The sequence below is a fragment of the Scomber scombrus genome, chromosome 5 (genome assembly GCF_963691925.1).
Source record: "Scomber scombrus chromosome 5, fScoSco1.1, whole genome shotgun sequence".
Lineage (NCBI taxonomy): Eukaryota > Metazoa > Chordata > Actinopteri > Scombriformes > Scombridae > Scomber > Scomber scombrus.
In genome coordinates, this window is record NC_084974.1 from 3,519,079 (window position 1) to 3,541,831 (window position 22,753).

A 22,753-nucleotide genomic window follows, 5' to 3' on the forward strand; every position below is an offset into this window, starting at 1 on the left:
GCCAAGCAAAACCTATCGCTCAGACTTGACCTTGTAACGAAGGACAAGGTAGGTGGCCAGTCGGAAGATGATGAAGAAAATGCCCAGGACAATGAAATCTAGATAGAGCTTTGCGTCTTCCACATCCAATAACTGGAGAACCTCTTCAGGCTGTTGGAATTTACACACCTTCCCCGGACACTCCAGCTCTGACCGGTTCATCCCATAGATGGACAGGATCACCCCTTCAAAGCCATACCTGTGAGAAAGAACAAACAATCAGCCACATTCATAATTGCAAATAGCTCAGTGAATTATTTCTTGATTTGGAGTCATAATAGCTCAGAATTTAAACAGGACTGTTGAATAATGAACTCATTCTCAAGCCCTTGACAAGCTGTGGCTGCCTGATAACGAGATCATTATTAGAATAATAAAAATAAGCAGGGTTGGTGACCACAGTGAGGATGAATCCTAATGTTTTAGGTGAATTCCTGCCCTCTCCTGTACTGTCACCATTAGGCTGAAATTTCTAATTGAACATTAGACGAAACGCAATGTTCTTCAGAGTTCTGTCCGTTTAAACACTTCATGAACTTTCTTCAAGGCCTCCTGCAGGTTATAGTCAACTTTCTAGAGCAGTGGTCTCCAACCCTGCTCCTGGAGAGCTACTGCCCTGCATGTTTTAGGTATCTCCTCACTCTAACACACCTGATTCTAATAATCAACTCGTTATCAAGCCCTTTGACGAGCCTCAGCTGCTTGATAACGAGTTAGAGTGAGGAGATACCTAAAACATGCAGGGCAGTAGCTCTCCAGGAGCAGGGTTGGAGACCACTGTTCTAGAGAATGTCTCCTCTCAGCTAATATGAACTCGTTGTCAGGCAGCTGCAGCTTGTCAAGGGCTTGATAACGAGTTCATTATTCAGGTGTGTTAGCCAGTGGCTCTCCAGGAGCAGGGTTGGAGACCACTGCACTAGGGACTATGAATGTTCATAGAAAATATGATGGAAATCCACCAATTAGCTTTTGACATAACATATATAGGCCACAATGTTTATCAATGAGAACATTTTGAAATAATAATGGTACTAGACAAAAGTACTTAGTACTTATCTATTTACGGAGATTATGGGCACCAATATCCAATTTTCACTCAAATAAGTGTTCTAGTAAATTACTGATATCTGGCAACAAAGCGATGGTGCAGAATACCTTAATGGTTCAGAGTTCAGACAATCTGACAAATTGTAATAAACCAACATCTCATCCAGATTATCTACAACACTTTAAAAAAAATCAAAAGGGAACGTACCCGTAAAGTCCATATTGACCAAGTATGGTAGGTCCAAATTGAACTAGTAAGGTGGTCTATGAACTGTAATGGATGTTTAAATGGGGCAGTTTGTGTAATAATTTCACTGTTTACCTTCATTTTCTCTGAATAAAACCCATCAGAATTCTTTTTATCTTGTGTTATCCTATTTAATACAAAGGATGGCCAAACCAAAATGACCATACTAAAATAAGTTTCAAATTGCAATGAATGGGATATTACATAGAGATAATGCCATTGTTCTGCCTAGCTGTCAATGGACCAAACAATGAAGTAAATAAATTGTTAGAGAAACAGGTTTAATATTGGGTGTTTACAGTATTCCACATTGCAACTGTACATGTAAACCCGAATACATAGTTTGTTGTTTTTGTGAACGGATACTTTGTTGCTGAGTAGTTGTGTTGTGATGGTACAAGTGGTGGTACACACCTGACATAAGACACATAGGAGCTCCACTGCAAATATTTGGGGATTGTGTCGAAGTTGACAAAGAATCCAGAGAAAAGCAGCACTGGGATAGCTGTGACAGGTCCCACAAATGTGGCCACCTGTGTATGGGTGCAGAGGACATAATCTGTTTTATATGTATAACATGAGTCATGATGTGCTATATTTAACCATGCAAACCATGCAATACCTGTAATGAGGTGGAGGCGGCACCAACCAGCAGGCCTAAGGACTGGGCTACCAGGGCAGTGCAGGTGGACAGGGCTATGAAGAGTAGGTAGCGGGTGGCCTCAGGAGGCTGCTCTGTCATCCAGTATACTATGCTGCAGTACATGATGGGGCAGATCACCTAAAATAACACCTTCATTAACTTTTATTTTGTTAAGGAATAGTTCACCCCAAAATGAAACTTTGGTATATCTACTGTTCCTTTGTACTCATGTCACTGGAAACTGTATTAAATCTTACCACAACCTAACAAACTTGGTCAAACTTGGAGATCTTCCATCTCAGCATGACCACAGACAACTGAAGTTGTATGAATAGGCTGGTCATTTTTAATTCCAATGGGGGCATGTTAGGAAATATCTTCAAAGGGTTTGGGGTTAAATTAATAGCTTTAAAAAGCTTCTACAAAATAAAGAAAATAGAATTACAATAAAATAGATATAAACAGAAAGGCTTTTGGACCTGTAACAAAACATGTGGACTACTGGATACACACTGTTAAATTGTGATTTTTCATACAATTATTGGAACTAAATCAATTTTGGGGTTAACTGTTCCTTTAAGGTTAGCATCAATGCAATGACTTACTTAAGTTGTCATACAGTATAGAAAACTACACATATATTTCAACTTATTCACCTGAGGAAACATACAACACAATAACTGCAAGTCAAATAATTGATTAGCAGCAGAATATTAACCAGCAACAATTATAATAATTGATTAATTGAGTCATTTTTCAAACAAAAATGGCAATAATTCAGAGTTCCAGCTCATCAAATGTATATGTTTTGTTCGTCTTTTGAAATAGTAAATGGAATATCTTTATGTTTTTAACTGTCGGCTGGACAAAACAAGACATTTGAAGATGTTACCTTGGACTCTTGGAACTTGAGACAAGCATTTTTTCCACAATATTCTGACACATTATAGACCAAACAATAAATCAGTCAAGAAAATAATCTGTACATTTTACTGAAAATATTAATCAATTTCCGTTCTAGCTCATTTAAGGTAAGATTTGTATTATGTGATGTTGGAACCAGCCTCTACACAATGCAGAGAGCTTTTCCACTTTGGAAAGAAAATCAAAGTGTATAATAATACACAATAATTCTCATTGGATGGCGGCAGCGGCAGCGGCAGCGGTAGCGTAAGTCGCGTGTCTCCTTAACCTCTAAGAATTAAAAATGGTGCTGTGATTTAGCTTCACTTGCGCCCATGTCCGACTCGATAGTGGAAGACGAATCCAAGTTGATTTTACGCTCGGGCGCAGTGGTAAATAAAATCATTGCAACAAAGAAACCTGCAAACAAAAGCTCCACCAAACAATTTGCAGCGGTCACTTCCCACATGGCGGACCAGAAGGACTTAAAAGATCTGCTGCTTGATATGAAACTTTCACTTTCAAAAGAAATTAATGACTTCAGAATGGACTTCAAGGTCTTTCGGGATGAAACGGTGAAAGATATAAAGATAATGATGGCGCAAATGACGGAATTACGTGTCGATCAAGAAAAAACAAGCGGCAGATTGGAGCAGGTGGAGCACCGGGTCGGTGAGCTACATGACACAGAAATATTGCACCATGAATCAATCAAATACTTGGTGGACAAAGTTTCGGCGCTGGAAGAGCGCACAGATTACCTGGAAAATAAATCCAGGCAAAATAGTGTGCGTATCTTCAATATAGAGGAGAAAAGTGAAGGGGATAAATATGACTGCCTTTCTCAAAAAACTGTTCAATGAGGTGCTTAATATACCTGGCGATTTTAATATTGTCAGGGCGCATCGTGTGTACAGAGAAGGCAGTGATCATGCCAGACCAATAATTGCCACCTTCTTGGACTTTGAAACAAAAAAAAATATATTACATGTGGCATGGAGGAAGAAGGAATTAATCTATAAAGGGAAGCGCATCTTCATTGATCACGACTTCTCCCCACGGGTGAAACAGCAGAGAGCCCAGTACAGACCTATCAGGGATCAACTTAAAGCCAGGAATATAAAATCGCATATCCTGGCCCCGGCTAAACTGAAGGTGTTTAATGAAGATGGAAGCTCGCAGATCTACGGAAACGCACAGTCGGCAGCCAAGGAACTCTTGGAGCGAGGACTTCTCTCCACGGCCCCAGAACTCCAGGAACCTGCACACCCAGGGGCGCACAGCGGGCGGCAGCAACGATGGGAGAGGAGCAAAAAACAAGGGGCTAATCGGAGTGTGCATGATCTGGTACAAGAGGCAGAGAAGAACCTTGTGCAACGTGAGTGATGAACAATCTAACAAAGACTTGAGTGACTTGAATTGGATGTGAACTTTCCGACGTGCAGAGTTGAGACGCTCTCGCTCTCTCTCTCGCTCTCTCGCTCTCTCTCTCTCTCTCTCTCTCTCTCTCTCTCTCTCTCTCTCTCTCTCTCTCTCTCTCTCTCTCTCTCTCTCTCTTCCCCCCCCCCTTTTCCTCTGTCCTTATTAGATTTGATTTATTAGGTTATTGTTTGTTCTATTTTTTTCTATTGCTGTTTTTTTTTTTCTCTCTCTCCTTTTTTTATTTTATTTTTTAGGACTGGGGGGGTGGGGTGGTTCGGGCGGGACATGAGTCAGTGTGTGTGGGATTGGGAGTGGGGGACTGGGAGGGTTGGGGTTGGGAGAGGTGGGGGGGGGGGCTGCTTATGTAGCTGGGTTTTGATTGTTTTTTTGGTTTTTTTTTTGTTTTGTTTTTTTTTCCGGCTGGATTGACATTATTAACCCTTGGGGGGCATTAATTTTTAGCCCCAACTCAGTGCCAATAGTGTACTAGTGATTTTTTTTGTTTTTCCACCATTAGACATTGATCTAGTAGGAGGGTTATAGGATGGCGCTTATGCTACCTGTGGAGGAATGATTAGGGAATACAGGCTGGTGTTTTTGTTTTTGTCTATGTATGTTATATGTATGTTAGTTAATGTCTTTTATGTTGGATGTATGAATTCAGGCTCCACTTTGGCTTACAATGGGTCCTTTTTGTTTTTGTTTGTCTCTGTTCTTTTACCAAATTAAAGTATGACAAGTTGTAGTATCGGAATTGCCACCTACAACTGTAATGGTTTAGCGAATTTCCCCAAAAGAAATGAAATTTTTACTTGGCTGCAAGATAAAGAAAATGTTAAAATTTTCTGTTTGCAAGAGACGCACTCTCAGCCAGAAAATGAATCTCAGTGGAGATCAGAATGGAATGGGCCTATACATTTTTGTCATGGCCTTAGTAATAGAAGAGGTGTTATGATTTTAATTAAAAAGGAAGTACAGCACACAGTTCATTCAGTTTTAACTGATAAAGTGGGAAGATGGATTATGTTAGATTTAACGGTAGACAGTCTACGTATAAACATTATGAATATATATGCTCCTAATGAGGATAATCCATGTTTTTTTGAAGAAATACATAATGTTCTATCCGCTCAAGAAAATAATCAAAATATCATAGTTGGTGACTATAACACAGTGTTAGACGTAAGTAAAGATCGTACAGGTATGCATACATTTAATTATCATCCTCAAGCACTGATAGAAATTAAAGAACTTATAGCATCTTTAGATTTGGTGGATATCTGGAGGTTTCAGAATCCAGATTCTATTAGATATTCTTGGCGGAGAGGACAACAAGCTAGTCGCATTGATTATTTCCTCATCTCCTTTTCCCTACTACCCATGGTCTCTAAATGTAACATTGGTGACCGCTTTAGATCTGATCATGTAATTATCACACTCCAGGTCACCACAGCAAAGTATCCACGTGGGCGTGGCTACTGGAAATTTAACCAGTCTTGTTTAATTGACCCAATCTTTGTTGAAAAAACTAAAGAATTTATTGAGTATTTTTTTGAAGTTAATGAAAATTCCTCTAATCCGCATAATGTTTGGGAAGCATTTAAGTGTGCTTTTAGAGGTCACGCTATTAAGATAGGTTCTTGGAAACAAAAAATGTACTTGATGAGGGAGAAGACCTTAATTGGTCAAATAAATGAGCTGAATAGTAAATTGGATGAAATACAACAACCTTCATCTGAAATGATTTGTTTAGTTAAGGAAAAACAATTGGAACTGGAAAACCTATATTCTGAGCGTGTCAATGGTATCATTAATAGAGCAAGGGCCAACTGGATGGAAAAAGGTGAGAAATGTACTGCCCATTTTCTGAGGTTAAATCAAAGCAATGCAGTTAAGAAAAATATAATGAAGTTATATACGACGGATGGGGTTTCACTTATGGCGCCACAGGACATATTGCGTGAAGAGGTAGATTACTTCAGAACAATATTTTCTTTGGAAAAGGAGCCAGAGCCACTCGGTGGCCAGAATGTTAATATATTTTTTCCACATGCTTGTGATTATGCACTTTCGGTACATCAACAACAAAGTTGTGAAGGTGCAATTTCAGAAGAAGAACTGTTAGACGCTATTAATTCCTTTTCCTCTGGTAAATCACCAGGGATTGATGGAATTCCTATTGAGTTTTATAAAGTATTTTTTGAAGAAATTAAAAAACCTCTGTTAGAATCTTTTAATTTTTCCTATAATCTAGGATTTTTGTCTGAGACACAAAAAGAGGGCATCATTACGTTATTATTAAAGCAGGATTCACAAGGAAATTATAAAGATCCGGGATATTTAAAAAATTGGAGACCTTTGACACTTCTCTGCGTTGATACCCGAATATTATCAAAATGTATCGCATTAAGAATAAAAAGAATAATTGATCAAATAATTAAATACGACCAAACAGGTTTTATTAAAGGGCGTTTCATTGGTGATAATATACGGCATCTCCTTGACACTATAGAATATTATGATCAAGAGAAAAAACCTGGACTTTTATTTATTGCTGATTTTGAAAAAGCCTTCGATAAAGTAAGATGGGACTTTATCCAGAAAACACTTTGCTTTTTTAATTTCGGGGTAAGCCTTGTAAAATGGGTGAAGGTGTTATATAATTCACCAACTAGTCGAATAATTAATAATGGACATCTATCTAACCCCTTTACCCTTTCTAGAGGAGTTCGCCAGGGGTGTCCACTGTCTCCATATTTATTTTTATTTAGTATTGAAATCTTAGCCAATCGAATTCGAAATAATCATTGTATTGTAGGTTTAAAACCATATGATCTCGAAGCAAAAATAACTTTATATGCAGATGATGCCATCTTTTTTCTGCATCCAGAAAAAAGCTCCTTACACGCTTTGATTGAGGATTTAAAACTGTTTGCCAGATTATCTGGATTAGAGCCTAATTTTGAGAAATGTACTATCATGAGGATAGGCACATTAAGAGGAACAGATTTCAGTTTACAATGCCCTGCTCCAGTTAAATGGAGTAACGGCGCCATTGATGTACTTGGCATTCATATTCCTGAAAATCCGAAAGATCTAGTCAAAATAAATTATGAACGAAAAATAGAGAAAATAGAAAAAGTATTGCAACCGTGGAGAGGAAATATTTTGTCCCTACAAGGAAGAGTAATATTAATTAATACGTTGGTAATTCCCCAGTTTATTTATTTGATCATGACACTTCCCTCTCCGGAAGCATCCTTGTTTAAATTTATTGAACAAAAAATGTTTAAATTCCTTTGGAACAATAAACCTGACAAGATTAAAAGACAGTATGTATATAACTCCTATGCAAATGGTGGATTAAATTTGAAGAACATTATAGCCATGGATCTAGCCTTGAAAGCATCTTGGGTTAACAAAATCTACCACAATACTCATTGGAGAATAAGCCGAACGTTAGCTACAGTATACACGTTTTTTGAGTGTAAATTGTTTCCTTTTTTTCAGTTGATGCCGCAACATGTGGACTGGCTACTAAAAGAACCACTGGGTAACCTTTCGCCATTTTTTAAAGATGCAGTCAAAGCTTGGTTAAGTTTCCAGTACTATCCCCCAAATTCATTAAACGAGATCCAGTATCAAATAATATGGATGAATTCTTCATTGTTAATTAATGGAAAACCTTTCTTATGGAAGCATTTCCAGAGTAAAGGAATTATTTTTATAAATGATCTTCTTGATAATGCAGGTAACTTTCTTTCATATGAACAGTTTAATAAAAAATATGGACAATTATGTGACAGTTATAATTTTAATCAACTGCTTTCTACAGTGCCATTAAATTGGAGGAGGAAATTAAAAAATTCTAGCAACAATCAGCAGGTTAGTGCCCCAGTTCAAAAATCTCTTAAATGGTTAACAAAAATTAAGATAAATAAAATGATGTATAATTTTTTCTTATTTAGCAGATGTCTGTCTCTGTTTCCACACGCAGCCTGCTCCTTTTGGGAAGATGAGTTTAACACTTTGATTCCCTGGAAAGATTATTTTAGGTCCATTTACACAAGAACAATTGATTCATATTCTAGAATTTTTCAAATTAAGATTTTCTATAGAATTACCGCCACAAATAAACAATTAAATATTTTTAATATTAACCACTCTCCATTATGTAAATTTTGCAATGAAGAAGTGGAGGATCAGTTACACTTATTTTTTTATTGTACACATGTAGTCAGATTTTGGTTAGACATTCAAAAGTGGCTAAGACCCAAAAATATTCACTTCGAATTTACACCATTAAATATTTTGTTGGGAGTACTGGAGATAAACTGCCCACAGATTGTGAACACCATCATCCTTTTGGGGAAAATATTTATTTTTAAGACCCAAACAAAAACACTTCTGAATTTGGCTTTTTTTAGAAATAAAGTGCGATGCCAATTTCTTTTGGAAAAAATTATCGCATCCAATCAAGACAAGATAGAAATGCATAACAAAAAATGGGAAAAACTTACTTTTGAATGAAGGTATACTAAGTAGTTACTGTTGATATAATTTTAGTAGTTTCACATCCTTTTTTTGTTGTTGTTGTTGTTGTTGTTGTTGTAGTGTTTTGTGTGTTTGTCTTCTGTCGGTTTGTGTATTGGTCAGTGTATTGTCGGTTTATACATTGTATATGCCTGTTCCCATTAAAAAGAAGAAAAAAAAAAAAAAAAGAAAAAAAAAAAAAAAAAAAAAAAGAAAATCAAAGTGTGAACTGCTTCTTTAACTGGGAACTCACCAGAGGTCCAATCCTGTGGAGATGCTGGCAATGTGTAATCCACTTCAAGAGCTGAGTAGTACATTCAACTAACACTAGACTGTAGTGCTGTACTATGGAGATGTACTTTTTTGTTTCATGTGGATTGTCAGCAGTTTTTAGTGATTCCACCCAGCAACCCCTCTGACCCCAGCACCACCAACTCACCTGGAATGGAATATCAGCCATGGTCTTGGCCAGGTAGTAGGCTTTCAGGCTGTACCAGTAGTTTAGATGTTCCCTCAGGAACACAGACATCTCCAGAGGAACTGACAGACAGTGCATTATAAATCTTTACATAGAACAGTCAACACAACTCAGAACATGTAGTACATTGAAACTAGACATCAGTGATTGGCACAACAGCATCAACAATAAACAGAATGCAAATATGTTGCTGCTCCCTCCCCTGGCTCATACTCACAGGTTAACACAGTTGGCATGAGAGCCCCAAACATGAGGAAGAGCATAGAAAAGAAGAGAAATCCAGTGTTGTTGAAGACCTTGCTGGCATCATTGCCAATGTTCAGATAGAGCAAGCCTATTAACACACCTATGGCAATGTGGGATATCAGTCTGAGGTGGGTCAAAACCTGAGAACAGAGCGAAAGTAGGACAAAATAAACATCCAGTCTCAAACTTGGATTATTAAACTGCCTGCTTGTTTTAGCATTATTTTGTAAAATGTCTTTATGTCAAAATAATATATCATCTGGTAGAGGTATTTTTTCCACATGTGTTGAAGACCAGTGGACAACTATGATATTTATGTATTCACCCACCTGGTCTCGACATATAGTGATGAATGTTCTCTTGAAGAGGATACAGAACTGTGTTAGTGTGCTTGTGGCAAACGTATGGCTCTCTATGTGTCCAGCATCCTGGAGAAAATGGAAGCAGATTATCTCATTACACTGAAAAATGTGACTATAATTATACCCAATTTCACAAAAGTGCAACACAGCACAGTGTACTGCAGTCAGGGACGGATTAACTTGCTGTCGGATCATATGGCAAAAGTGAGATTTTGGCAGTCCCCTCCAATTCCCAGCAACCTATTTTGCCTCAGAAACCAGCCCTGACTTTTGATTTGCAGGGACAATTTCTACATATGTTTTGGAACATCAAGTTTTGGAACTTTGACAATCTTTAACATGCAACATCGTAACAGTATAACAGAAAATCACAAAAAGCATAATTTATCGACAGCTGTTGGTAATCCAGCCAAGACTGCAGCACACCAGCACATCATCTTCTACGCACCCTGGGGTACTTTGTTGCACAGACTGATGGGCCATTGTTATCACACTGGTTCTTCTTCTCCTCTATTGCACACATTCCACCTTGCACTGCCTCAAACAGCACCGGGTTTAAGTCCCCATACTCTCCTGACGCCACTTCAATAACTGAACCAGAGACAAAAGCAGGAAGATAAAAAGGTAACAAATGAATTAGAAATGTTTATCATAATCACTCTGCACAAATTGAGTGCGATCAATTTTTCACACAAGATGTATTGATGGACTGAATCAATGTGAAGTGAACATACTGAAGTCTGCAGGGTTGTGGTAGGTAGGACAGTAAAGTCCCAGAGTCTTCAGATAGGGGATGAGGTAGGGGACTGAACCTTTGTAGATACACTGACCCTGACTGAGAATGTAGAGCTGTGAGAGGACAAGATTATTCAAGGTAGACACATGAATGACCTTTCAAAAGAAAGGTTTTATTTAAGCATCCAAAATCTGCGTGGAATGTTACATGACGAGCAGGCACCACAGCTTCCCATATAACAAATATATACTGGTTTCATCCATCTGTGAATTCCCTCATTTATTGACAGATACATACCTTGTCAAACATCTCAAACAGTTTGGCACTGGGTTGGTGGATGGTGCAGATGATGGTCCGTCCTCCCAATGCCAGAGAACGCATTAAGGACACCACCTGGTAGCATGATGCACTGTCTAATCCACTGCAGAGAAATACATAATGAAATGCTGAGATCTGGGAACATAGTAACATTGCTAATAGTAACTCAGCATGATAAAGGCAGGTTGTAAACAAGCCAATGGTTTATCCACATTATCTGTTCTAAAAGTTTAAGTTACCCAACTATGGTCAGTGGTTTGATGTTTGTTTGGGCACAGTTTGAGTAGTAATTGTGCTGTTCTTTGTTTTCCCCACTAGAAAAGGTTTAGCTAACTTTTGGTTTGGTTGACAACCTGTCTGATGGCTCATTGTTCTTGATACATCTGACTTCTTTTTCCAGCAAAATTGCAGAATTCAATCTCAGAATGTGACTTGGTGAGTATAATGTTATCATAGCAGAAAATCAAAGTTTTAATAAACCGGAATTATGCTTTAAAAAAAGTGTGGCTCACTACGGAAAACCTGTAGAGACACACTTAGGTGGTGGTCATCTTGTCAATGAAAACCTTTGTAACCAACAACCTGGAGCATTTGTTTCTTTGGAGCATGACCACCTAGATATTTGCACTAAAGCTGAACAGAGCATAAATAGAGGAGGGCAGAAAGGTTATCCACCAACCTTTGTCTCTCCATAGATACCATAAATCATCAATGTAGATTTTTTTCAATGTGCTTCTCTCTCCTATCCTTTCTCTCTCCCCCACCCCTCACCCCTCTCAACCCCAACCAGTCGAGGCAGATGGCCGCCCACTTTGAGCCTAGTTCTTCTTGAGGTTTCTTCCCGTTAAAAGAGAGTTTTTCCTTGCCACTGTGGCCAAGTGCTTGCTCATGTGGGAATGTTGGGTCTCTTTGAATGAGATTAAAAAGTATGGTCTAGACCTGCTCTATATGTGTAAAGTGCCTTGAGATGACTGTTATTGTGATTTGGCGCTATATAAAAAAAGATTGATTGATTGATTGATTAAATAAAGTTGGCTCCTGTAATATCTGGATACACAGAGCTATTTTATTGTTAAGGTTTCCACGAGAGACTAACCCAGGACTCTTTTTAAATGTTTTACTTTTTAAAATTTTTTTTTACAAGAGTTAATTTTATCAGAGAGCTAGTGTCCCAGAGAGTTGAACCGCCCACATTTGGCAGATGGTACCACTATAATTAAGAATATCATTGTAAGGGTTTCAAAAGTTTTTCTAACACCATATGTCCAACTGTCAGAAGACTCATTATAAATATGCACCCAGATGCTGTCAGGACCCACTGAGTCTGCCTTTGGGTTTTTTTCCCCAGTATTTTGGCTTTCCTGTAACAAAATCATCTTTAATTTAAATGTTTAATCTCAAAGTTAATATTTAAGATGTATCTATTGACAAATGAACTTTCAAATTGTTTGTAGAAAATGGAAAAACACAAGATAACTTTGTAGTTTTGTAATGTATTAAAATCCCAACATTTTCCACCATCTGTAGACTAATGACTACTGTACAGAGCATTTTGGATGACGTACATAAAACAAACCTATATTTAACCATAAACAAAAAATCGGTGTCAGTCTGTCTCACCTGGTGGGCTCGTCAAAGAACATGACTGGTGGATTGTTGACCAGCTCGAGGGCGATGGCCAGCCGTTTACACTGTCCCCCTGACAGCGAGCTGGTCCGAGTGTGAGCACATTCGAGAAGCCCTAAAGCAGTGAGAATCTCATTCACCTGGACAGAGAAAGACAGAGAGCAAGACAGAAGCCAGATAACAGAGAGCAAGAGAGAAGCCAGATAACAGAGAGCAAGACAGAAGCCAGATTAAAGACAATTTCAGTTTGCAAATAAAAAACACCCTCCTTTTCACATTTACACCTACTGTACTAAACTGTTTGTGGCCTAGATGTGATGATGATGCAAGCATGAAAATGCCAGAAAATAAATCGGGGCTTGGGATTGAATCTTAAGGTTTGGTGACATCAGGATTGGGTCTTTGCTTTTTTGCAGGTGATGTGGTTCTGCTGGCCTCATAATACCATGATTCCTGGATACTCTAAAAACAGGGATATATACTACTTTTCCTTTTTTATCTTTGATTTGCGTGTTGTGTTCTAAATGAAATGCTATTGTTTTACAAATACTTTAAAGCATATCAGCTTGATTAATATATTTAGTTAGGAAAAGAAAAAAAGAAATTTTCAGTCGTGTGTGTAGGTACATAATGTGATCTACAAATAGCAATGCCAGATGTTTGGCAGGTGCTCGAAGCGCCAAGTACCTGCAGCCCTGTAACTTTATATGTAAAGTGTGCAGGTGGGCCTACTGGAAGCTGGCATTAAGAACGGATGCCTTTCTGACCAATGAGTTTACATATGACTTTGGTATGGTTAAGGTTGGTTATTATTATTATTATTATTATTACCATTTTTTCTTATGTATTTTAAGCAAGTGGATGATGTTTGTTTAGCTCACCAGTTCTTTCTTCACATCCATAGTTTCATCCAGCTTCAGGTTGGCTGAAACCTGCAGCAAAAAGGAAAATACGTGCCATAATCATGTAATGTAAACTGCACAGTCAGCACAAAAGGCGGCAGTTTCTTCTTGCAGCACTTTGGCACATGAACTATCAACAACTTAATTTCTTGTTCAGACACAATTTCAAAAATAACATCATCATTAACACAAGCACACTTTGATCATTTAGGAGTTTAAATGTTCCTGGCTGTGCTATGAGCCTTTCAGGTAGAGCTCACCATCATGGCCTCTCGTGCAGTGAGATGTGGCAGCAGCATGTCCTCCTGCATTATGTAGCAGGACATTTTCCTGAATTTTCTCAAGTCCCTGGGTTTCCCATTTACCAGGATCTGACCCTTCATCCCTGTTTGCCTGCACAGCAGAGAGGACACACACGCACATAGTGGACAATTCAATGGACCAAACAGACTATAGTGAGACAAACAGCAATGCACACATTATACAGGTCAATGACATGACACTACTTTTTAGTGTTTCTGTGGTTTAGTCAAATTTAAAGGGGTCAAAATTTGGAAATACACGCATGAATACGTTGCACACATTCTTTTCTTGGTGATCGAGTATACAATTTCTGCTTTTAATCCATTTTGAGAGAATATATTAGAGGATTATGGCAAAAATGTCTAAGTGGTGTAACCATCAAAACTTGAACCAAAAAAATAACCCTAACCCTTGCTTAAAACCCCTCAAATTCTTAATAGAACAGCACATCAACTTGGCAGGATCTTACATTATAACTCTTAAATATTAAATAAAGGTTAATGGAATACAATTGTTCTAAATATTAAATATAATTTGGGGAATCATCTTATTAAAATTGTGATGAAGGCCATATAACAGGAAGTGGTTTTACAGATAAGGACCCCTGACGATCACAACTACTGCCTGACAAGGTTAGAAGCTCTTTACAATTACTCATAAACTGATGTTTTTTGGACTTACTCCGGCCTGCTCAGTTTATATGTCCCATGGTGTAACCCTAGAAAAGCATTGATAATTCATAAGAATTCATTCAAATTAATATTTACTTTAAGAATTACATTTCAAATATTGATTTGAGACCAAAGCTGTGTGCTTAAACAGGTGTCAAATTTGATTTTAAAATGAAATGTCAAAATCATATAACTGCTTAGATCATTTGAGTCCTATTAAAATGCTTTCTGTTAGAGGACAATTTAATCAAATATCAGTCGTTTATTATGCTAATTTTGTTAGATATAGGTAGTTTATTATACTAATTAAAGATGCATCATAAAAAACCTACTTTTGAACATGTACAGTAGCTTAAAAATTTAAATGAGAAATGTTACTCAAACATAACATCTGTGAAATGTAATTATTTACATTTCTGCTATTTCATTACTAATATAAACAAAACTAAAACAATAACACTAAATAAATAAAATGGATTTTCCCAATTAGATGCCATCTTCTAACAAGGAAAAAGTGACTCATCACACAGCATGTGTGAATGCTGCTGCATGAAACAGCTGGATGGGAGGAATGTCTTCACCTTGCCTCAACCACCTGACCTCTTTATAATATAATAACATCATCTCTGAACCACCTGACTCGTTTAATATAATAATATATTATATAATATACTAATATATATATTATATAATAACATCTCTGAACCAGAACCTCTGAACTCCTGATGGAAGACTGGAACCAGATCCTTCCCCTCCCTCCCTCTCTCTCTCTCTCTCTCTCTCTCTCTCTCTCTCTCTCTCTCTCTCTCTCTCTCTCTCTCTCTCTCTCTCTCTCTCTCTCTCTCTCTCAAGTTGAAGGAATGAGTTCATTTATTAAATAAAATTACAATGATTGTTTCTTGACTGGTTTTAAAGTATAATATCCTAATCATTTCTTGCTGTCACATGCTCCTTTTTCTAAACTGAAATAACATGAAAAACCAAGTTCACTGAACCTTGTCGACTGTCATATTTGATTTTCAGTGTTTTCAGATTTCAGATTTCTTCTTTTCATTTGATGTTTTAAAATGAAGTAATTATTTTCATAAATACACTTAAATATAATGTAGGTGATTCAAATATTGATTTTTTTTTATCATTCTTTGTAGTTACACCATGGGACATTCTCAGGAGCATTCAGTCTTACTTTTGGTATAAAAAAATGGTGCAAATGTCATTTCAAATGACATAAAACCAACAAAAATACAAAATCTACATAAATAAACCTGATGCTGCTTTTAAAACTATTTTTAAGACATTTTTGAATTTCTCATCTTGCCAACCTTTTTTTGTCACTGACCCATACACAGACACATGGGTTTCTACACCAACTGTTAAGGCTTGAATTCATGTATATGTACTGAACTACATATGCAGGATTACTACAAGATTCCTGAGATTCCTCCTAATTGTGTTAACCTGCTTGGTAGTTTGTTGAGAAATGGCTTTTCTACATGACAAAATTGTTAATTTATTTCATCAACCTTTTAAAATAAATATTCATTTACTTTCTCATAATATTGAAGACAAGGTTACTATTCTTTTGCCATAACTATAAAGCGGACCTTTGTCGTCTCACCTGTATCCAGCCAGAATATTCATCAAAGTGGATTTCCCAGCCCCAGAGGGCCCCATGATTCCTATCAGCTCTCGACTGCAGAATCTCCCAGACAGGCACTTCAGTAAGGCTTTGAAACCTGGCGACAACAGACCATTTCACTTCAGCTTGGCTTTATTAAAAGACAGGACCACAATTTTTCAAGCATGTCTTAAACCAAACAGTCAGGTGCTCGTATGAACGCTGAAGACACAAGAAGTGTTATGTATATGTGAAATGTTTATTTAGCTGCTGTGACAAGAGAATTTACCCAGAATGCCATGATGGACAATGAATGATATATGAGTGTTTTGCTTTAGTTTCTGTCTGCATGTGTTTGATTTAAATGAACTAATACCAACACTGATATCAGAGCACGACTGATGAAATGAATCGTGAGAGGATCAAATGACTCTTCAGTGAAACTACAAAAAAACTAGAGGCAACTCACAATACCACATTCAGTGGTTTTCATTGCCACAACATAGACAGAATATTCCCTTATCTATGAGCATCTGTCTCTTGCTCATTGCATGCTGGGATAGACTCAACCCCCCCCCCCCCCCCCTGTGATCCTCAACAGGATAATGGATGTTTATTCAAAACAAAATGTAATGTTGAGAATAACTAGTGCTGAGATCTGTTTTGGATATGTGGTTTTTCTAAGTGTTTTTTTTTGTTGTCTCTTGATGTCACTTTTTTCAAAACCTATTTCTATATCAAAGTATGTTTTCAGAGAAAAAAAAGAAACCTGATTATCTAAATTTGGACGAGAAGTTGTTTTTAATCACATTTTCTTTCATAACTCTTTTTTGAATAATATAATAACTGCCTCTCTGCCTCTCATACCCGCCCATTACATCATTATGTCTGTTGTAAATAGTAAAAACGTGTGTTAAATGTGTGCTACATTTTTCTAAAGGTCATGATGTGATGATGATGTTTGAGGAAGAAAATTCACACAAAGTCAATATATTTGTCACATTTCCAAGACTTCTTTACATTGATGCTGTCTGTAGAGTCTTCTGACAAGCCCTTTTAATGCACCTCAGAGGGGTTTTTGTATTACACATAAGACGGGGAATGGAGTAGATCTTGATAGCTAATCATGCTTCAGATAGATTGTAGAGCAACTCTGGAAATAATATTGTTTGGGCCAAAATTCATCAGATATTTGCTGTTATTTTAGATGCAAAGACATTTGAGAAATGCCTTCAGTGTATGTGGTGTATATATTCTTTCAACAAGTTGGATATGATTGATGAAAGGATTAGGAAACGGACAAAAAACCACATCCACAATTCTATTGTAAAAATACTGAGAAACTCCTAAAACTGCGTGCTTCATTTACACAGTGCTGTGACACATTGTGTACTGTGGCTGTGCAAACAGTCCCTGTACTAACTAACTATTGAAAGGACATTTCAAACAAGTTAGAACCCGTGCATTCAGATGTTGGACTCAAACTGAGCAACACATCAATAAAAAAGTGTTTACAATTCATGTAGTGTCTTTAAAGCTTGAGAGGAATTTAAATATATGTTTCCTAGCGCACATTTCACCCTGCCTCACTTCACTTTACATCTCCTCTCCTCTCTTCTCCTTGTTTTCTCTCCTCTCCTCTCCTCTCCTCTCCTCTCCTCTCCTCTCCTCTCCTCTCCTCTCCTATCCTCTGGTAAATGAAGAAGTGGATGTGGGGCCAGGTTTGTAGGTGTGTGAGGAGCCCATCTTCCACACTCCTCTGATCCAGCTTGACAGCATCTACTCAGGGACAGTGCGGAGCTGTTTTGTGAGGGCTTGCATTATGACACCGGGCCACCTGAGACCAATGGATGGGTTGGACTGGAAAACACCACAACAGCTGTCAGAGCAGTCTGGTGTAAAGTCTGAGACTTCTGCAGAGGCTGAGAGGGCAGGTCCCTGTCTGCATCAGCACTGGACTCCTTCAGTCAGCCATGGGGAGAGGAGCCACTAACATTTCCAAAAGAAAGAAGGCTTCTGTCTTTTGTCTCTCTAAGCCTGGGGAACCTTGAGAGTGTGAAGGGGAAGGTTCTGTATGCAGCTCCGGTGAAGGCTAACAGCCTTACAGTGCTAAGGCAGGTAAGGGAGCATCAGTGACAGTGTTACCTGGGGCAGGTTTCAGGTGGACAGTGCTGTACATCCCCTCTCCATAAGAGGTAAGACATGCATCATCATGTGTTATCTCTACTGTCTTTACTATCTGCGGGAAGTTTCTATGAGCGGCTGTATATACTGGGGCCCAAGTATTCTGACAACACAAAATACAAAGGTTGCAGGGTAGTGGGCTAGTTGACCCTGAGTCACTATTCAAAGGGCTGGTCTTTGTGCCCCATCAAGCCGGGCATACACTGTGCAATTTTAGCAATGTTTTGTTTTAAAAATACCAGCACAAGTAATTTGCAGCTGCAGTGAGGACATTTTTTTTTCAGAGAATTTAGGGGAAGAAGTTTGTGGCTCCATGAGGGGTGACCAAAATGTCTGAAATTCATCCGGCCATCCGATTTCCAGTTGGGAGACGTTAAGCGCCTCTTGTTACCCCCTGTACACTGCACGACAAATGACTCATGACAATCAGACTGAAATCGCACAGTGTATGCCTGGCTTTAGGCTGAGATTGCATCGTTTTGTGAATTGCCTTGACATGTTTCAAAGAATGTGTGACAGGGCTGTTTGGAGCTTGAAGGGCACTAAACTGGCATAGTTGTACCTTGGTAAAACCGAATCAGCTAAATTTACCCCTTGCCACACACGCTTTGGTGGAGTTTAAAGTGTGTGTGACTGTGTATGTGTGAGGGATAGGTAGATGAGAGATGGATGGCTAAAAAGTCAAAAGTCTCCTCTCCACTTCTATCCTCTCCTCTGTCCTTTGGCTCATGCAGTCATCTACATTATTGATGACCTAACCTGTCTCAGGCAATGCAGCACTTACTGGAAACCTCAGAGAGTGTACTCATGTCACATGGACACAATACACTTAACATCAGACCTAGCTTATTGTTAGAGACCAGCTGGTTTACAATCTTCCAGCAGTTTGCACACATCTACTGAATACTGATACTTACGGTAGGTCTCCCAAAAGCTTTTAGACAAAAACAAACACTGTTGCTTCTGAATGAAACACTATACTGCTCTCAATGGTGTGACTGAAGCCCATTACGGCTTGGCGGGCAAGAATGAGGCAAGGAAGATGCTACACCCGAAAACATTCTTAGAAAAAAGACACAAAGGTGAGATTTGTTCTTTGTTCTGTACAGTAAGCAGTATTTTTCAGTTCTCTACAAGAGAAAAGGATGAAGACCAGCTGGTTGTTTTCACAAATGTACATCTAGTTAACTTCTCACCACACAGCTGCTCCTTAAGCTATTACTTAAGAGATAACTAGTGATACTTTACTCCTTGACATTTCCAGTATCATCACTCTCAGGCCAAAAATACCACCTTTACAGAAACATCCTTAATGCTTCAAAAGAAGGGATAAATGCTTTTGATTTATTTAATAATTCAGTTTCCCTTTCCTGTAACACCTAACCATCAGGCTAACATTTAAGTCAATATGAGGTCAGTACATGACTGAACAATTTTGAACCACAAATCCTCGAGCTGAACTGAATATACTGAGTCATCAAAGCTTTTTGGGAGCTCCACTCACTGGTGAAATCACTATTTTTAGCTCGGCTGTGATTTGTAGTTTGTTACTTCATTAAAACCAACCACGGTGCAATAAATCTGTCATGAAAAGAGGGTATGAGCAGGTTGTTGCTGAGCAATATACTGAATAAAAAGTGTGTGTATAGGCCTGAGCTGAATAAAACATTTGTTCTTGACTGTATCTGCACAGAAAACATACGTGGGATGTTCTGTATGTAAACAATTCATTTAACAGAAGATGCAGTGACTGAAGTCTGAGCTGCATAGCGATCGTTACCTTCAGTGCAAATGATTTTGATCTGTATTGACTAAAATACACACAATGGCAGCACATTTAAAAGTTTGTGCCTTTTATATTATTGTCTATCAGTAGAATTTCCATTGATCCTCTCTGTGAGATCCATGGACACTGATGGATCCTGAGGAGGACAGTGTGTCAGAAACAATCAGACCTGCTCCCTCTGCAGTTCCCCTCTGTCTCTGTGTGGGGAAATGAGCTCGACAACAAAGATCAATAAAGGGTTTGCTACAATTACTGTGAGTAATTTATCGCTTACAGCTCAGTCAGTCATGTGCTACTGGTTTATTGTACTGGTGTTAATGACATGAGAGAGTACAGGGAGAAACAAAGTGAAGACAATAGAGAGAGAAATATTCCTAGTTACAGGATTTTTTTCACTCTGTCCTCTGCTACTTGCAGAGGACAGAGCTGCTGCAAGACCAAATGAAGGTGATTTGTCCTCTCTGTGGCTGCTGGGCTAGAAACCCAACTGATATGATGGCCCTCCTACTCGAAACACAACTGAACAGACCGAACATCATACACCTAACATTTGCAGATTTCTGTTTGACTTGCATCATGATGTATACTTTCAGTATCAAAGACTGACCACTTGTCTTGTAATATGACTACAAAACGTTAAATTCTGATTACATACAATACATTTAAATGTTTTCATCTATCAAAAATATCCTGAGTAACTTCTGTTCCACTTCTGCTTTGTGTAAATATAGCTGAACAACGAGCATTCACTTGTTACTAGCCTTGTAGCTGCAACTACATTAGCTTACGCAAAGCTAACTGTGCTAGCAAATATTGTAGGAACAAATGTATTTTGCCATATTTTCCACAACACTCAATAGTTTACTCTTCTTTGAGCTGTAAATTAACAGGTTGCAAAACATAAAGTACAGTATTGGCCTGACAATGAGATGATATTCAGATTATATTCGAGGAACTGTTGCTATGCTAGCAAGTGTCTTTGATTCTGTTTATAGTGTGTGTTTTAGAGTTTGTCATCTCTAAAAGTGTTTTGGTAGTTCAGGTAGTACAGTATCTGAAGGCTCATTTAACATATGTTTCTGATGTGGGGGAAATTAATTCATTACAAGTGAATACTAATCTACATCAAGTGTCTTGTGACATCTTTACTGCAGAAACAGGTTGTGGTCCCAATCCTCTGTCAAGCTGCCAAGAATTTCTACTGCCAGATGATGGTAGGCTCAATTTTGACTGCGGCCTTTAGCCTGTGAGGAGACTGATAGACAAGATATGCAAATGTGGAATTTACATTCTGCTTTGATGGAAGTATTTTCTTTTTTTTGCTAGAAAAGGGCTTCAAGGATGAAGACTTAATAGTATCTCAAGGAAACTGACCCGTCGTCTTATGAGCATGAAGATTTTGTCAATCATATGCATGATTTTGGATAGACCTCCGCAACCCCATCATCACCATCAATACCCCAAATGGAGAAGAAGAGTTAAGAGATTTTGAGAATGTAAGAAAGTTTGGTGCACCATGAGTCTTCTGCCTACTTTTACTCTTCTTTTTAACATTTCGATGGAACCTTGACTATATGCAGCTTATGACCTCACTCCTAACAAACTGGTTAAAAGACATGACTGACGAAAGAAAAGTGGGTGGATGTGTGTTACCTCTCCTCCTCCAGCATGGTCCCTCCTGAATGGTGTAGGAGAGGTCAATGAACTCTAGGTCCACAGCCAAGCGTTTGGGCAGGTGGGAGAAGCGCTGTGCTTCTGTGATGTGATTCTCAACCTTCTTCAGGTGAGTCAACTTGGACGCATCCTGCTGCTGCTGAGGCTGGGCCAGCGCCTGGCTCCCTCCATTACACATGATGGCCTCCTCCATGGGGATACTCACAGAATCAGGTTCCAGCGCCTTATTGTCCATAGCTGCTCTCTGTCCGTGGGAGAGGAGGTAAGAGAAGATGGTCAGGAGAGGCAGAGGAGGTAAGAAAGACAAAATCAGAAACAAAGGGAGGTCGAACATGCTCATCGGCTGCTGGCCGGTCGGATTTTATAGCTGCAGCATGGGATTTGATGACTTGCGAGCATATTTGGAGGTCATTTTCTAAAAGGTCTCAATCCAGATTGAAGCTACAACACAACACAGTACTTTACATTATACCCCAAAAACAACAAAAGAGAGGAAAAGGATGACTTAATGCTAAAACAGCAAGTGTTAAAAACCACGAATCAGTGTGACAGTTGTTTGGACTGATCATGGAGCGGAACTGCTTTTGAAAGCAGTAAACAAACACAAGGCTGCCAAAGAATAACCACAGAGAATCACACCAAAACAATCCCAGTAATATCTTTGACCTTTATGTTTGATTTCTCAACAACATGTCATTTAATTTCTATACAGTCCATATGTGTACACAGTTCTTGACGCCCAAGAAAGAATATAAAATGAAAACCACAATTAACCACAATGATTATTATTATTATTACCAGAGGGTAAAGTTACCAGTGTTGGAAGAAGCTGAGTGTAAAGTGAGGTGAGTGTAAATTCAAATGAAATGTTTATTGAGGAATGCTGACGGAGTTGCAGTTCTACAGTACCAGTGCAGTCCAGAAGTATGTGGACAGTGATTCAAGATTTCAAGATCCAACAACTAAAAAATGTACTTAACAAGTTCAACTTCCAATAATGTAACTTTTATTAACT

At 38.4% G+C, this 22,753-nt stretch overlaps 1 protein-coding gene across 3 annotated transcripts; it reads right to left on the reverse strand.

The window, feature by feature from the left end:
* Positions 1 to 12: 12 nt before the first annotated feature.
* On the reverse strand, positions 13 to 21,973 carry LOC133980397 (ATP-binding cassette sub-family G member 4-like). 3 transcript variants are annotated; one of them, XM_062419107.1, is made up of 15 exons: positions 21,923 to 21,973; positions 21,718 to 21,877; positions 16,095 to 16,212; positions 13,763 to 13,895; positions 13,482 to 13,532; positions 12,595 to 12,740; positions 10,954 to 11,077; positions 10,655 to 10,769; positions 10,369 to 10,511; positions 9,888 to 9,986; positions 9,530 to 9,698; positions 9,274 to 9,374; positions 1,956 to 2,114; positions 1,748 to 1,866; positions 13 to 238 (listed from the first exon to the last, which is right to left on the reverse strand). In XM_062419107.1, the coding sequence occupies exons 1-15, from the start codon at positions 21,971 to 21,973 to the stop codon at positions 13 to 15; spliced, it is 1,914 nt and encodes a 637-aa protein (XP_062275091.1). The 3 variants fall into 3 exon arrangements, with proteins under 3 accessions (XP_062275091.1, XP_062275088.1, XP_062275089.1); XM_062419104.1 differs by having other exon boundaries at positions 9,888 to 10,019; positions 10,393 to 10,511; positions 21,718 to 21,973; XM_062419105.1 differs by having other exon boundaries at positions 21,718 to 21,973.
* Positions 21,974 to 22,753: the final 780 nt, after the last annotated feature.

Coding starts and splice junctions, on each gene's coding strand:
- LOC133980397 (XM_062419104.1), bottom strand. CDS start 21,973: ATGGACAATAAGGCGCTGGAACCTGATTCTGTGAGTATCCCCATGGAG. Junction 2,115..9,273: donor TGGCTGATATTCCATTCCAG/GTGAGTTGGTGG, acceptor GTGTTATTTTAG/GTGATCTGCCCCATCATGTA. Junction 239..1,747: donor TCCTATGTGTCTTATGTCAG/GTGTGTACCACC, acceptor TCTTTCTCACAG/GTATGGCTTTGAAGGGGTGA.